The sequence below is a fragment of the Ursus arctos genome, unplaced genomic scaffold (genome assembly GCF_023065955.2).
Source record: "Ursus arctos isolate Adak ecotype North America unplaced genomic scaffold, UrsArc2.0 scaffold_28, whole genome shotgun sequence".
In the NCBI taxonomy this organism is placed as follows: domain Eukaryota; kingdom Metazoa; phylum Chordata; class Mammalia; order Carnivora; family Ursidae; genus Ursus; species Ursus arctos.
Window position 1 is genome coordinate 11,491,341 of NW_026622963.1, and position 16,453 is coordinate 11,507,793.

General features: G+C 38.1%; 1 protein-coding gene across 2 annotated transcripts; it reads right to left on the reverse strand.

Moving 5' to 3' along the window:
• Positions 1–161: 161 nt before the first annotated feature.
• On the reverse strand, positions 162–15,745 carry RCN2 (reticulocalbin 2). 2 transcript variants are annotated; one of them, XM_026478596.4, is made up of 7 exons: positions 15,402–15,745; positions 14,907–15,012; positions 12,020–12,216; positions 6,123–6,236; positions 2,532–2,628; positions 1,524–1,666; positions 162–1,001 (listed from the first exon to the last, which is right to left on the reverse strand). In XM_026478596.4, exons 1-7 carry the CDS (start codon positions 15,543–15,545, stop codon positions 849–851), a joined length of 954 nt encoding a protein of 317 aa, XP_026334381.1. In that variant the 5' UTR covers positions 15,546–15,745; the 3' UTR covers positions 162–848. The 2 variants fall into 2 exon arrangements, with proteins under 2 accessions (XP_026334381.1, XP_026334382.1); XM_026478597.4 differs by having other exon boundaries at positions 1,524–1,663; positions 15,402–15,744.
• Positions 15,746–16,453: the final 708 nt, after the last annotated feature.

The window sequence follows — 16,453 nt, forward strand, 5'->3', positions numbered from 1 at the left end:
TTATCAAAAAGAAAAAAAAATAACATGCAGCAAGAATAATTCAAGGATGGAGAACACTCACTAGCCAAATATAGGAACGGAGAAGGTAAGATAATGTATAATTCAACAAAACCTATTCTAAATTCTAGATTTATCTGGAAGATCAAAGAAAAACAAACATATAAAAAGACAGGACATTTCATTTTTAATCAGTCAAAAATGAAGAGTTCTGGACAATGTCAAATTCCACACACCATAATGCTATAGTTACACATTAAATATAATTACTATCTATACATATGCAAAAATATAAAGTTCTATTTCATACAATAAAACCCTTTATAGAAACCATTTTAAAAGTAGGCAGAACTTCTCAACATTAAAATGTGAGGTATAAGTCCTTCTAAAGGTTCCTTTAAAGGTTTTAAAACAAAATGCTAAATCTAAAAACAATGTCCTTTCTGTCAGTTCCCAAGTTAAATCTACTTAAAACAAAAGAAAAAGTGATAGCTCAGTCACATACTATTTAAATAATATTGTTCAGGCATCTCTAAAATCCTCCATTTTTTTCAAGTATGGAAATAGAACTCAAATATCCCACAATACAGTACTAAACAGATGGAATATTTAGGAAAGACTTTGTTGTCATATGGCACAATATTGTTTTATTTCTTCAATACATTTTGAAATAAATACCAGGTTTTGTTTCATTTTTCTTCTAAAAGGCCAAAATTACAATCTACATTTAAGATAATTTTGACTGTGGTTAAGACTTGAGTGTAAAATATAACATCAATATTTTATCACAAAAGTAAAGCTGGTAACAAATTATAAAAGAAGATAGTATTCTATTCAGATCTACCCAGGGATTAAAGCTCATCATGATAGAAATATTCATCATGAAGCTGTCTGCCATAATCTGTAGCTTCACTGGTTAGAAACAAGTCCTGGTTCTCCAGAATCTCTGCTTCCGAGAGCTTTCTGTCACTATTCAAATCCATTTCGTCAATTAGGTGAAGAGCCTTTAAGACAAAACAAAACAAGTCAAGTATAATAAGTATTTTAGCAAGATGTTCACGTTTCAGTGTGATCTGATTGGTCAAAATCATTCAGGTATGCCAAGTACTCATTACTGTCTTTCAAAATATTATATATTATAAGCACGGCTGTCTACAGCTTTTCTCATTATCCTCTTTCTTGATTTCTGCTAGGTTCTGCCTCCTCCCCACTCAACCCCTATTTAGGATATCTCGAGGTTAAGCCAAATTAATATAACCCACTTTGGGCCCCTATAGATAAATTATAAACTTTTATTATTCAATTCATTGTGCGATCAAATTAATACATGATACAATCTTAACTTCCTTGTCTCCTTGACAATCTAAAACAGCTCACAGATTTAAGTCAAGAAATAGCAATGCACGGATCCTATTTTAAACCCCATTACTTCTTTCTTTGGCTTAAGGCTTTGAACTTCCTTTCCTATCAACAGCACCTAATTTGGGGGGGGAAGTGGGAGATTATAATCACTTTCTAACACTTACCTCTTCTTGTGCAATGCCCTGATTATTGGGTACTACCCAAGACAACAGCTCTTGGGGATCGAGCCTGCCATTGGTATCTTTGTCATAATCATTCAGGAATCTATCTTTCTCAACGAGTATCCACTCTGGATCTTCATTTGCTGCTTAATGGCAAAAATAAAACACAATATACATACACAAGAATGTAACATGTATCCAATAAGTTTGGTACATCCCTAGAATAAAGGAAATGAATTTAAAGCTTACTACATAAAGGAAGCCCAATGAAATAGATCTGCTTATGTGAAAAGTCCTGACATAAGTACACACTATATAATTTTCAAAAGTGACACTTAAGTCTAAATAGCTCAAAGTTTCTAAATCGATGTGCATTATCACAAACTAGTAAGTCTGTTAACTGCTCTCACTTGTTCTGGTATCTAGTTTTCCCACAGTTGAGCTGGGTAATGTTTTTATGTACACCGTGTGACTATATAAAGCTTCTTACGTGTGCTTATAAAGTAATACCATGTGTAATTTTAAAGTGAGATTCACAGTAAGTGATGCTTTCAAGCAACAATTCTGAAAAGACAGCTGTGAACAGAAAAAGCTGCATATGTAAACTCCAATTTCAAACACTCAGTAAGACACCTTCTACAGCAGTATTTATAGTATTTTGTTTCTCTTTTACGATCTACATGTAAAGGTACGGATTTTATTTAGAAATATCAACCTTTACTTCCTCGCCCATTTGAATTGAGAATTACATTATATTTGTTTGAAAAGGAAGAAAAATCTTTGAATCCAGACGTGGAACTAAAAGTGAACGAGACTGCATTGTCGCGTAAGCTGTGAGGCCTTCTGTTTTGCTTGTATTATATTTAACTTGGCAGAACGAGCAGAAATCAGATGCACTTCTTGTTCCATTTTCCCGTCAAACACAGCTCCCAATGAGCAAGATTGTCTCTCAACTCCTTTCTTCTTTAATTCCATGCTCTTTTCCTTCCTTCACACATCCAGGGTACTTACTTGGATCTCGCCTGTAGTCACCAAGAAATTCTTCCAAACTAACAAATCCATCACCATTTTTGTCATGTTCTTCTAAAGCCTCTTGAATGACAAATTCCTATTCCATGTTCATAAAAAACCAAAATAAAATAATTAGTAACAAAATCTTCCCACCACCATCTGAATCTATTCCAGTATAGAACTTCTTTAGGAATAACCATTTTTGTTGTCCATTCTTGCAAGACAATCTTTCTAAACAGTGGAATGTAGAGACAGGAATAAAACCGCAAGTACTGAGTAGCTTTAAATTCAACATCTTTAATCTTCTGCTATCGAGAAAAACTCCACTTCGCCCTCCTAAACAACCTGGGCACTAAATTCAAACTCCTATTTTCTGCATGTTCCCCTCCTTCTCCAGAAGGACACCTCTTACTACCCTGGTCCTCCTTAACTCCATTTTCCCTCCAGGCCATTAACCCCAAAAGAACCCGTATCTTAGATGCTTTGCACAGAACTCTTGTTCTGCCTCCAAATCGAAATCAAAGGTGCCAGTCCCCCATACACCTACACCTCCTTGCTTCCTCTTCCACCAAATCTGCCCCATCCACCCCAAACCTGTTCCTCATTCTTATCACGGCTTATCAACCAATCCTCTCTAACCCAAAGATTACATGATTTCTAGTTATACTTGACCCAAGACGACCTGTTTAATGGCCAGCTGTTTCAGTTCTTCCCTTATTACGTTCCTATATCTTCTTCTACCTTTTCTTACTTTGCCAGTCTCCACCCTGCACAGCAGACCCACATCACGTTCTCCTTTATTCCAGAATCATAAAGTCTAAAAGAAAGAGAAACAGAAATACAAACCTAATCCTTATAAATTAATTTTTTCCCATTTCAGTGGGCTCTCACTGCAGTTTGGAAGTCTGTCTCTGCCTCAATTTCCCTAACACATACTCTAAAGCTGGTTTTTGAAAACTTCGAGTCTTACCGAAACACTCTCTACTCTCTTGGCAAAGACCCACCCATTTTTCCAAACAAGGTACATGGCTTCTGAAATGCCTGTTTACCAGCATTGCATTTTCCCCCTTTAATTATGTCTATTTTTAGGCCTATTCCTCTCATCCTTCCCTTCAATCTCAGGACTTAAAGTTATCTTTCCCCCTTCACTAGGGTGAAGCCCTCAACAGTCTTCCTAGATCCCATCCTTCCTCGTTTCCTGAATGCTTTCTTTCATTCTTAACTCTGGCCTCTCCTAAGGCTCCATTCTCTTCTCTGTTAGCTCCTTCTTCTATGGTTTTAAACACATTCAAGTCCTCTACACTTTTTAATTACCATTCTGGTTTCTTTTCTCCCATGCCAGGTCTCTTATAGGTTACATTTACTATTCTCATTTCCTCGCTACCTGTTGTCACCCAAAAACCTTACAACCTGGATTCTAGCATCACAACTGTAACGAAAATATATTCTCGGAAGTCTCCAATTCTAGCCACACCTGAGAGCTTCCTTTATATCTGTATGAAGTTACAGTTAAATACAAGTTGTTAATTCTTAAAAAATCAAATGTTACAGATTTTATATATAGAAATCAGGGGATCTTAACCAGAGATCCAAAGATTACTTTAGAGAATCTGAGAATCTCTTGAAATTATGATCCCCTATTTTGTGTATATGAGCATATGTGATTTTTCTGGGACAGAGTCCATAGACTGCTTATTTTTATTTATTATTTTTGTGAGAGAGAGAGAGCGTGCGTGAGTGCGCACACTTGCATGTGATTGCGAGGAGGGAGGGGCTGAGGGGAGGGTGAGAGGGAGAATCTTAAGCAGGCTCCACACCCAGTGTGAGCCTGGCGAGCCTGGCGCTGGGCTTGAGCTAACAACCCTGAGATTACGACCTGAGCCAAAATCAAGAGTGGGATGCTTAACCTACTAAGCCACTCAGGCACCCCGATTGCTCCTTATTTTTAAAGGAGTCTTGATCCAAGATAAGAATCACTGATTAAAATGATTATTCTTCCATTCAAGTAATTCTCTTGGGAAACAACAGATTTATTTCAATAATGTTGCCATGGTTAAAATAAATTTTGGAACTATATGAATGAAAGTATCTCTAAATCCTAACTTTTAATCCAAATCAAAATCACCTAGTTGATCTTGTACCCTGCCTTTTCCTTCATCAGATATATCCTTAAATGGAAAAAGTGATTCACCAAAACAAATTAAGGTAAATATGAATTAATGAAGCTGCTCTGAATGAGACACAACTTTATGGTCACACCTCTTATGTGCTGCAATCAACTCCAGCTCAGCACAGAGAACACCCTTTCCCATCTTGACACACCTCATTCTGCCAAAGGTACAACCATTTTAATCATTTTACACAAGCTCAAAACCTCAGAATCATCTCTGACTCTTCCTTTCTCTTCTCATACTTATTTAGTCAGTCAACATTCCTGCTTGTGCTTTCTACAAAATGTTGTTCACGTCCATTTCATTCCATTGCCACATTGTACTCGGGGGCCGCAGCACATTATGCCCAAATTATTTCATTGCTTTCACTGGTCATTCCCCTCCCGTCTTCAATTCAATTATTCCTTAATTCCCCCAGAGAATCAACATCCAGCATGTTCTGCCTGCCATGCTAGGCAGGGTTCAATTAGCTTGTCTCAACTTAATTTTGGCACTTAAATTGTGCCCAGCATTGTTCTAAAATTAGGTTGTGGATTTTGTTTGTGCCAAGTGAGAAATCAGAAGCCTCAATGGCAAAAGTGGTGGCAACAGTTGTATCTTGCCACTGAGCTATGGAGAAAAATGTTATCTGCAGTCTTATTATTCAAGGCAGCAGCTTGTAACCATGACCCACTTAACATAAAGCTACATCTTCCCTCCCTGAAATATCCAGAGAACCAAGCCACACAGCTAGAGGCTGAGGCTAAGGCTAGACAATAAACCTTAATATAAACGTTTAGTCTATTTTCTCCAAAGCTATTTGTTATATTAGTCTTTACTCTCCAACATGATAGTTCCTTTTCTCGAGAAGCTTTCCAAGTCATACTAGGGACTCAATCAATGTTTGTTGAGTTAAATCTAGAGTTCAACAAAAATTCTGAAGAACTGGTACTTCTTTTAAGTACTAAAGGGATGAGAGGACTCATTAAGCCTCTTGCTGTAAACACATTAGTTTCAGTAGCAGCTGCACCACCCCCCAAAACCCAATGAAAAGGGATCCAAAGGTGGTTAAGTTTTCCCAGAGCCAAAGTTTTTGCAAGTGATGTTGTAAACTAAATAGGAAGCATATCGGAAAACAGAAAAGTCTGAAAGCTACAAAAAGACAAGGAAGGCAATGTAGGTAATGTGACTGTGCAGGAGAAAACAGCCAGGAAGGTTTACCTTCTCCCTCCATATGACAGAAATTTACCTTCTCCCTCCTCATCAGCACCCCTCCTCCCACCACCAAAATCCCTTTCCCACCCCATCTTAAGTGGGGAGAACTTTGGATCTTGCTGTCAAAATTCTGGTTGCCCCATAGAATTCATTTTAATTACTTAGAAAAAAACAGGTTTTAAAGTTTTGGTCACTCAAGAACTCTCTTAAAATTTTTCTTCCTTACCGTCATATAATCAACTTCTTCAGGATGCTCAAAAGCAATAAATTCTTCAAGATTCAAACCAGGATCTGAATCTTGGTTCGCTTTCTCAAATCGCTTCTTGTCCTTTAAATGAAGCTTTGAAAATTAAACATTGAACACAATTAAGGTCTCATCCATGCGGAAACATCATTATACATACTTTGAAAATTACATACTATGTGAAATCTAAAGTACATTCTCATACTTTATCTTATCTTCACATCATCCCCTTGAAGGTGGGTTAGAAAAATCACAAACATTTATGAGAAGAAATAGAGACACCACCTCTAGAGTCAAAGATGCAGATCTGAATTCCAGCAACGCCACTTAACCAGTTGTGGTAAGAGCATTTTGCCTAACATAGGGCAAACTGCTTAACCTCTGGTTTCCTCAACTATAAAATCGGGATAAAAATCTCTATTAAGCAATTGGGATGAGGACCCCATCAAGCAATTAGTAAGCCTGAGCATTAAAAAAATATACTATGTTACATTTTACGTATTATTATTACTGAGGGAAAATGGAAATTAAATGATTTGCTGAGAGGGATGTCAGAAATACAGCTAAAATACACTGGACTCTGATCCTCCCTGTTCTTCTACGGTACTGCACACTCTCTTCTTTTACAATCTCGGCTGTTTTGAATGCCCAAAAAGCAATAAATTCAGACTACGTGTTAATTCTTGATATGCCATTTTCAAAATGGTAAACACATTTTTCTACTCTTTCACACCCATCTTCCTTTTTCTCTCTCTGTAAAGTATATGCTCAAGTAGTAAATCGAGTAACAGCTACCAGGGACAACGCTGTTTTCAATGCATTTCTCAAAGGCAGTTCTGTAATCAAGAGCCTTGGAAGCCAAGAGTACTATATTGCTCACCCTGCCTAAATTCCATTTCAAGTATTTCTGGGAAACACTCTCCTTTCTATAAACTATATGTATTAAACAGCACATTTTAAAAAACACACAATTTCAAATATTTTAGGAGCTTTTAACTTATGTGTCTCACTGTTGAAAAGAAATGCTCTTTTCAGTTTTCTAGAACAGAGGTTGGGTGGCAGTCATTTACTGAACACTACTTCTTTTACAATGACTGATTTACAGTGGAGAGGCTCACTTCTTCCCCCAAAGAATTTATCTTTTAAACCACCCAGCTTCCATTAGCCAGTTTTACTTACCAAATCATGACGGAAAAACAACAAAAAACTTATTTCCAATTGGCTGCTTTTAACTTAACATTTCTTAATTTCAAATAACTAGACCAAATAATTTACACTTGACGTTCAGGGGTTTAACACAGGGAGAAGCAGACAAACAAGAATTTGAGATACTTTGTTGAGTCAATCAAGTTCTTTTTGAATAAACCACTATTCAAAATACTAAGTGCGTAGATTTCCTTATGAAAGAACCCTTCAGTTTGGAGCAAAAAGGTCCATGTTTCAGCGGTGGGAGCTGAATTTGGCCAAATCTGCCTATGGAAAGAAAGGATTTCTTTCAGCAAGTTCAGATTGTTTTTAAAAAAATTAAGGAAAGTAGTTTTCTGGTTCACATTTCTCAGATTTTTAAAATAAAATTAAATAATGAGATTTTTAAAAGCAGTTTTAAGAAAACAATTTAAGAGCAACCCAAATTAAAGAAGCCAATACACAGAAAGACAGTTTTTCCAAAATGGCAAAAGATAACAAAAAAGGCTGTCAGTTTCATAAAACCTCAGCACATTTTTTTCTTCTGTGTAAAAATGTTGTATGCTAGTGGAGAGTAGAAAGTGCTACATACAGTAGTAAAAAGGTAGAGATAATCATTTATTTTTATATTGTAACAGAAACTTGTGAAGCACAAAACTGCCATCTTTTGGTAGACTAATGATTTTACATGAGGAAAGATATGTGTGATACCAGAACAAAAGTCTAGGTCTTAAAAATTCTGATTAGCCACATGCCAGAATATATCTTACATAAATAAATATTGCTTGTACATGCACGTTCAGCAGCTGGCTTTGGAAATTAGACCAACTGAACTTTTGCCAGGTAGGTCCCCAAACTTTAATTATCCTGCTTAAAAGTGCTGACTGTAATTTTTCATCATTACATAAAGAAATGCTTTTTCAGGCATTTCACAGCACAAGAGGGTCGTTACTACAGGTTATCTCTATTCTCTACATGGAAACTTATTAAAAATAAGATAAAATGCAGGCATCAAATTTTTTTTTTTTTTTAAGATTTATTTATTTGAGAGAAAGTACAGGGGTGGGGGGAGCAGCAGAAGGAGAGGGAGAGAGAGAATCTCAGGCAGACTCCAGGCTGAGTACAGAGTCTGACTGGGTTGCATTTCACAAACCTGAGATCATGACCTGAGTTGAAAGCAAGAGTTAGAAGCTTAACTGAATGAGCACCCCCCTTTCCCCTTTGTTGTTGTTGTTTTAATAGGCTTCCATGTAGAAAAAGTGTCTTTTATTTAGATATCCAATTACTTTTGATGGTTAGTAACGGCATAATGTTAAGTCTGTAACTTTGATTAAGACTGATTCATTCTTCATCCTTGCTTTTTTATTTTGAAGAATAATGCAGAAGTTTCTGGGTTCATCTTTATACCCCACATCTACTTTTAGGGGGTTTGTATCAAATTCTAATAAAGCATTATGATTAGAACTTCATGTAGAGACATGAAGAGAGACATGAGTTATCTCATGTAGGGATATTCCTGGGTTGTCAGAGAATAACCAATAGGACTCCCAATGGGAAGTGTTCATTTTAGGGATCCATCAATTCCTTAACACTATTAAGATCTATCTAATTCATTCTTAAAAAGTACAGTCTTGAGGGAATGAAACATGAGAGACTATGGACTCTGAGAAACAAACTGAGGGCCTCAGAGGGGAGGGAGGTGGGGGAATGGGATAGACCAGTGATGGGTAGTAAGGAGGGCACGTATTGCATGGTGCACTGGGTGTTATACGCAACTAATGAAGCATCGAACTTTACATCGGAAACCGGGGATGTACTGTATGGTGACTAACATAATATAATAAAAAAACATTAAAAAATATTATGAATGCACCCCTCAAAAAATATATATATACATAAATAAATAAATAAATAATCATTGCATGAGGGGCTCCTGGCTAGCTCAGTCGGTGGAGTATGCAACTCTTGAACTCAGGATTGTGAATTTGAACCCCATGCTCTGTGTACTTAAAAATAAAATCTTTAAAAAAAGTACAGTCTTATAATCAACACGTACTGAGTACCTGGGTGGTGAACACTGTATTAGAATCAGACATTTTTTTAAAACAAAACTGCTCACAAGCAGTTTATATTAATGAGTCCTGTATCTCTTCGAAGTCAAGATTTTCTTCTCAACACTACCATCTGCTACTAATTATACCCTCCTCCCAAAAATACAGACTCAAGAAACCACACAACACATTTCTCATGTTCTGATGGGATAGTTATTAAATCTTTTGGGTGTCAAAAGTAAAGAAAAAAAAAAAAAAGACACAATTATAATCTGATTCTAGTAAGATTTTAAAATACTGTATTTAACTTCTCTCGTTACCTAGCAGGGAAATCATAATATCACACCATGGTTTGGTTTTAGAAAAGTCACAAAACTCGAATGGTGCTTTTAAGATTAATTAATTCTACAGGATATCTTTAGACAGACAAATCCCAAATCTCATTATCATTTGTTTCTTTTTTTAGCACTAAGTAGTAAAAAGACTGATTTCCACTCTCTTCAATCTGCTGTAAGATGAAGACCTAAATAAGGAGGTAAAAAGTGAAAAGGAATCTTAACTAATCTAAAGCTGATATAGTTAACCAATGCTTTGACAATTTTAAAGCTAATTATATATTAAATATAAACTTATGTGAATCACACACGCTTTCTTCAACAATATTCTCTTAAATCAACAGAGAACTGTTTACCAGTCCAACTGCTACAATAGTATATTTAATAATAAAGTACAACAAATATATTACTATTTCTCCATACTATTACATTTTTTCATATGAGGAAACTGAGGCATAAGGAAGTTTCATAACTTACCCACATCTACACAACTGTTAAGTTATACAGCTGGATGTGAAGCTGGGCAGACTGTCTCCAAGGCTGAAGCCCTTAAATTCTACAGTGGTGGCATATGCATAGCATATGCATAATCATTAGCAGAAAAAGCAATCTACTTTGTGTTAGTGATGGCCTATAGAGTTCAAGTGGCCAATATGGTTCTAAAATAAACAGCATGTACAATGATAAATATGGCTACAACAAAAACTAAAAGATAGGTACTACAATGGGGACACGTTAAGGAATGGAAGAGGCTCAAATGTTTTCCAAGCACCCTTGACTAATATTTTGGAAATAACAGTTTGCGACAAGGTATTTGGTTTTGTTTTTTCCACATATAAAAACATATCTTTTCAAAAAAAGTCTTTATAATGCGAGCATCGGTGGCTCAGTCAGTTAAGCTGAACCTTGATTTCAGCTCAAGTCATGATCTCAGGGTCCTGGGATCGAGCCCTGAATCAGGCTCTGCTCTCGGGGGGGCGGGGCGGGGGGCTCTGCTTGTCCCTCTCCCTCCCTCTCCCCGCATGTTCTCTCGTGCACACGCGCATGCGCTCTTTCTCTAAAATAAATAAAATCTTTATTTAAATATAAAAAGTCATAATTACCTTTGAAATACAGAGGTATTGAAATAGCAATTTCTCAAGCTTATAGTCCTTTGTCTTGAAAAGTTCCTACAAATTACTAAAAGTTCTTATTAATTCCTAAATAAAAATGGTCTTCCTCACCTCTGCTTAAGAAGCATTAGAACAAGACATCTTTTAATTTTGACAAATTAAACCATGAGAATCAACAAAACTTATAGTGATACTAAATCTTCAAAACTGAGTTATTTTAAATGGTACAGCTTCTATGGAAGACCATATGACAGTTCCTCAAAAAATTAAAAATAGAATTACTATATGATCCAGCAATTCCATTTTGGGGTGTATACACAAAAGAATTAAAAGCAGGGTCTCAAAGGGGTATTTGTACTCCCATGTTCATAACAGCATTACTCACAATAGCCAAAAAGTTGAAGCAACCCAAGTGTCCATCAGTAGATAGATAAACAAAATGTGCTATATACACACAATAGACTATTACTCGGTCTTAAAAAGGAAATTCTCACACACACTACAACATTATGAGAACATCATGTTAAGTGAAGTAAGCTACTCACAAAAAGACAAAAATATGTATGATTCCACTTATATGAGGTACCAAGAGTAGTCAAATTCAGAGACAGAAAGTAGAATGGTGGTTGCCAGGGGCCTGGGGGAGAAGGAATGGGGAGGTGTTGTTTAATGGGTTTAGAATTTCAGTTTTGCAAGGTGAAAAGAGTCCTGGAGATGGGTTGTATAACAATGTAAATGTACTTAACACTACTGAACTGCACACTTAAAAATGGTTAAATTTTATGTGTATTTTATTACAATTTAAAAAATTTTTAATAGTTATTTTATACAAAACTATCTGTTTAAAAATGGGGATGGGCCTCTATAGTCTTAGTAACTGATATAAAACTGTTCAATAAAAACAAAAAATAAAATATTGAGATACATATTCAAAATACACTAAAAAGCAGCTCGAAATGAGGACAAATGATGCTGCTGAGAAAAACAGATGCAAGGATAATTTAGGTAGTGCAGAATAAGAGGTCAAAATCTGGCTAGAAAGGAAACCATCAAAATGACCACTGAAGTGGAACCAGTGATTGCCCAGAGAACAAGGCATCCCAGTCTATGACCTCAGACCCTCTTGTGCTCATTCATGCGGGAAGGAAAACTGAACGGATATGATCAAAAGGAACAGCCTGTGCACAGGTACTCACCTGCCTAAAAGACTCTTCTTCTGCATCATCCAGAGCAGTGTTCTCATCAAAGTCGATCACACGATCATACATCTGAATGTTATATTCATCCCATGACACACTACCATCACTGTTTTTGTCATATTCAACAAACTGTTGTTTTGCTTCTTGCATAGCATAATGTTTAAAAGACATCTGAATCCAGGAACTGAGTTCGCCTGTGAGAATTTCCCAGAACACAAATGAATGTTGACAGTAATTCTGATATTTACAGAAGCGAAGGTTTCTAAACTTTCTCTAAAAGAAAAAAAAATAAAATAAAACCTTGAGTGTTTTCAAATACTGAGTGAGAACTGGCCTGGTTGTATCCATAGAAATAGGAGTAGAAGGTGTGAGAGTGGTTTGGAGTCCAAGAATATAACAATATGTGATCCAAATAGAATGCAAGTTCCTTGAGTACAGAGTTTGGGTATGTTTTGTTTATTGAGGTACTCTAAATGCCTAGAAAGTACCTGGCTTAATCAGTTATTTGTTAAATGAATTACCAATTGGCTAAAATAGTACTTGACTTTTAAAAATTATCATCCACAAAATTGCAGATGTTTGCTAACTATCACAGGTCTCTCAAGAAGTACAAAAATGTTAATAATGACCTATTTATTCTAATATGTATTAGAAAAAAAGTGTTTTCCATTTATGAAAGTAATATGAAGTTTTCCTTTAAAATAAATTTTATTTTGAGTTGAATCAAAACCACATTAAGGAAATAATAGAAGGTAAGCAGCTAGGGCCTAAATTGTGAAAATGTATTCAAGTGACTGAAGTTTGAGAAACATTGTCACAGTATATGTCCTTGAACAATCATAAAACTTCTGGAGGAAATTTTAACAAAAGTTATGGGTAGCAATTATGACTTAAGCCCTTCTTGCAAAAGCTCGCTGTCTTGGTACCTGAAGACATGGGGGAAAGTTTCTAAATCTCTAATGTCCACATTCAGGTCAACTTTAAAAAAATCTAGTCAGAGATATTTACTACACTGCATTATAGAAAAAAGGTGGTAGGGAGAAGGACATGCATAAATGCAAAGATAGCAAGAGTATAGTATTTGGTTTAAAGGTAATATACCATTTGGTTTAAAGAGTGGTACCACTTTATTGATCTGGGGGAGGTCAGGTGAGTATAAAAGACACTTTGTCTTTCCTGAAACTCTAAATTAAGGCAGAATTATAATTATTATAGCAACCATGTACTGAACAATTATTATACATCGGGTCCTCCACATACGTTGTCTCTGATCTTCAAAACAAGGCAATTCTTATCATTTTCCATTTACATTTCTAATCTAATCTATTCTACAGTTCAAGAAATTGCCATTTGGAATTGAGGACTCAGCCAGTAAGTAGTAGAATCCAGATTCAAACGTATATTTGGCTCCAAAGCCCAAACTCTTTCCACTAAATTTTGTTCTCTCTCAAGAACCCGAGTCCAGTCCTGGACTTTAAAGTGCAAATTAGCAAACTTCTTTGAAGGGTCCTTCAAGTACAATGAGAGTTTCTTCTAGTTTATTTAAAGAGATCATCGTGACATAATAGAATACAGAATGGAAAAGGGGCCAAAAACATGGGTTCACACTTCAGCTCTGTCATAAGGGGCAAGTTTGCCCTCTCAAGTTTTTGTTTTCTCAAAAGTAAGGTGAAGATTTGAACTAAGTTCCTTTTAACTTTAAAATTTTTTAAAGTTTACTATTAAATATTTGAATATTTACAGGCCCTTACAGATACCACAGTCTTCCAAATCAATTTTTTCTGTGTGCTTGCCAGTGTAACCAAAGATGGACCTATTCTTAGTGGACAACTAGAGGCTAAAGCTTTTGTCTTTATTTAGAGAAACCAAAACCTTAATATTCCTGAGAGCGCCAATTTTACTGACAACACATCCTAAATTTACCAATTAGTTTGCAATTCTCTCTCCAACAACTTCAGTCCTTAGATGATGAGCAACATTTAAATAAGAGTTATAGCAAAATATCTCCTGAATTTTTCTGGAAGATCAACTTGGAAAGTTGATAGGGTTCACCACTTGAATTAAGCAACAAGGAGAGACAGTTGCAAAGCAACTGAATATTCTTTTAATATTCTGTGCATTTCATTTCTGACTGGAGAACCTACCTAAGAGCACTCAGATTTTTTTTTTTTTTTTTTTTTTAAAGTAAGCTCTACCCAACCTGGGGCTTGTACTCATGACCTGGAGATCAAGAATTGCATGCTCCACCAACTGAGCCAGCCAGATGCCCCTCAGACTTTTTTAGGTGAAGGATATTAAAAACTGAATTAAGAGCAAGAAATTTGGCTTCTAATCCTGGCTTTGCCACTCATTTTAGAAAGGCACTTACCCCCTGGACTTCAGTATCTTCAGCTCTACAAAGAGAGGTGGACAAGATGATTCTTAGACCCCTACCAGCTGTAATAATTTGTGATTATCATAAATACACGTGCAACAGGTCTTCTTCTACTTATAAAAAAGATGCAAATTCTTAAATTCCTAATGAAACATAATCAAAAGAGCAATAAATCACGTAATGCCATAAGAAGGTTTCTGACATATTGTTGACAATGATAAAAGTCATATGAGGAAAATGGTGTTTCTTCAATGTATGACTTACACATATCAACTGAGTCAACGATGTTTATGTATTACTGGAGAAAGTCCTGAATTTTACTTGGGACCTATATCTAAAGATTTCCAGATATAAAACCAACTCAACATGTCCTTTTTTCCCCTTCTCACGATACACGTCTCATTTGTTGCAATACTAGCAATCTACACCCGACAGCCCTGCTTAAATGTTTGTGTTTCTAATCTCCTACAAAGCGATTTCTCCATTGTTAGTTGTGCAGGACGTCCTTACTTTCCGTGAGAAAGCCATCTGAGTCCAAGTCAATTTTCTTTATGATTGACTTCAGTCTTTTGTGTTGCTCTTCGGGGGAGAGTTTAACATATTCATCGACTTCTTCCTTTGGGGGGTAAGCGATACACAGAGGGGTAAAGCATTACTATCAGTGGGGCAAAATGGTGGAAAAATATAAGGCTACCAGAAGCCTTCTCTGCCCAGGGATTCTGGGGTGACCCACACCTGCTCTCTAAGGCCCCTGCCTCCTATACACCCTCGATGACCATGCCCCGTGTCGGGAGGGTGGAAGGGATCCGGCTCCCGGGCCGCGCTATTTCCTCACGCGTAGAGGCCTCGGGGTCCCCCAGAGAGTGAGCGGCGCCCCGCCCGGACCCTACTGTCAGGCCGCCCCGTCCAGGCCTCGCCTGGCCGCCCCTCTTTGTCCCGGGACAAAGCCCGCGGCAGCCGCGGTGCGAGGCCCGGCCCTCCCAGCCCCGGGCCTGGCCACCTCACCTGCCCGCCCAGCAGCGCCTCACGGTCGTAGTCGCTGCGGTGCTCGCCCTGCGGGTAGTGCAGCTCCTCGGCGTCCCCGGCGCTGGCTGCCGCGGCGCACAGCAGCAGCAGCCCCAGCGCCGCGGGCCTCCGGCCCAGCCGCATCGCTCCGGCCCGCCGCGGACACAGAGAGGAGAAGAAGGAGACCGGCGGGGTCTCAGGCCCGCGGCTGCGCTTCGCGGGCGGCTGCGGACTGGCGGCGCGGCGTACGTGGGGAGGAGGGAACGCGACGCGCAGGGGGCGGTGGCCGCCGTTCCTCCGGGTCTCGCAGCCTGAAGCCCGAGCTACAACTGCGGGAACGGGAACGACCAGGTCGAGACCTATATGGCCCCGGCGGAGGGGCGGGGCGCCAGGCCGCGCCACTGATTGGGCCGCACGGCGCTGGGGGCGGGCCGCTGCGATGTGGCGGTCTGCGGCGGGCCCAGCAGCCCCACGGTGCTAGCGATGGCTGCCGGGAGGGGAGAACCCCTCCGGCGCCCTCCTCTGCCCCTCCCGCCCTGTCTCTTCCCGTCAGCCTTGTTACTGCCAGAAATTCCCTGTCCGGTCCATGTGTCCATCTGGCTTCCATCAATGAGAAAGGCTGCAGATTTGGGTGAAAAAAATACATGGTACCTAGAAAGATGTTTGTCTTGAGGAACCAACCTAAAGTATGCATTTCCCAGTCTTCAGTGTATGCCTCCTTATTTATTTCACCAGAGCAGAACGAACAAACCCAGCTACTGAAACCCAGGTATTTTTATCTGATGCTCAGTTTCGTGACTTACAAGTTCTGTGACCTTGGCCAAATTACTTGGCCCTTGAAAACCTGTTTGCTTATTTATAAACTGGGCATAGTAATAAGATGACCTTAAAGAGTTGTGAAGATTAAATTAAATAATATAATAAGTTTAGAACAGTAGCTCACACGTATGGTGAAGTGTTCAATAAATATGAGCTTACATCCATGCGGGTAGAAAAGCAGACGATTGTACAGAAGGAATAGCTTAGCAAGTACCTAGGAAAACCTTCATGGA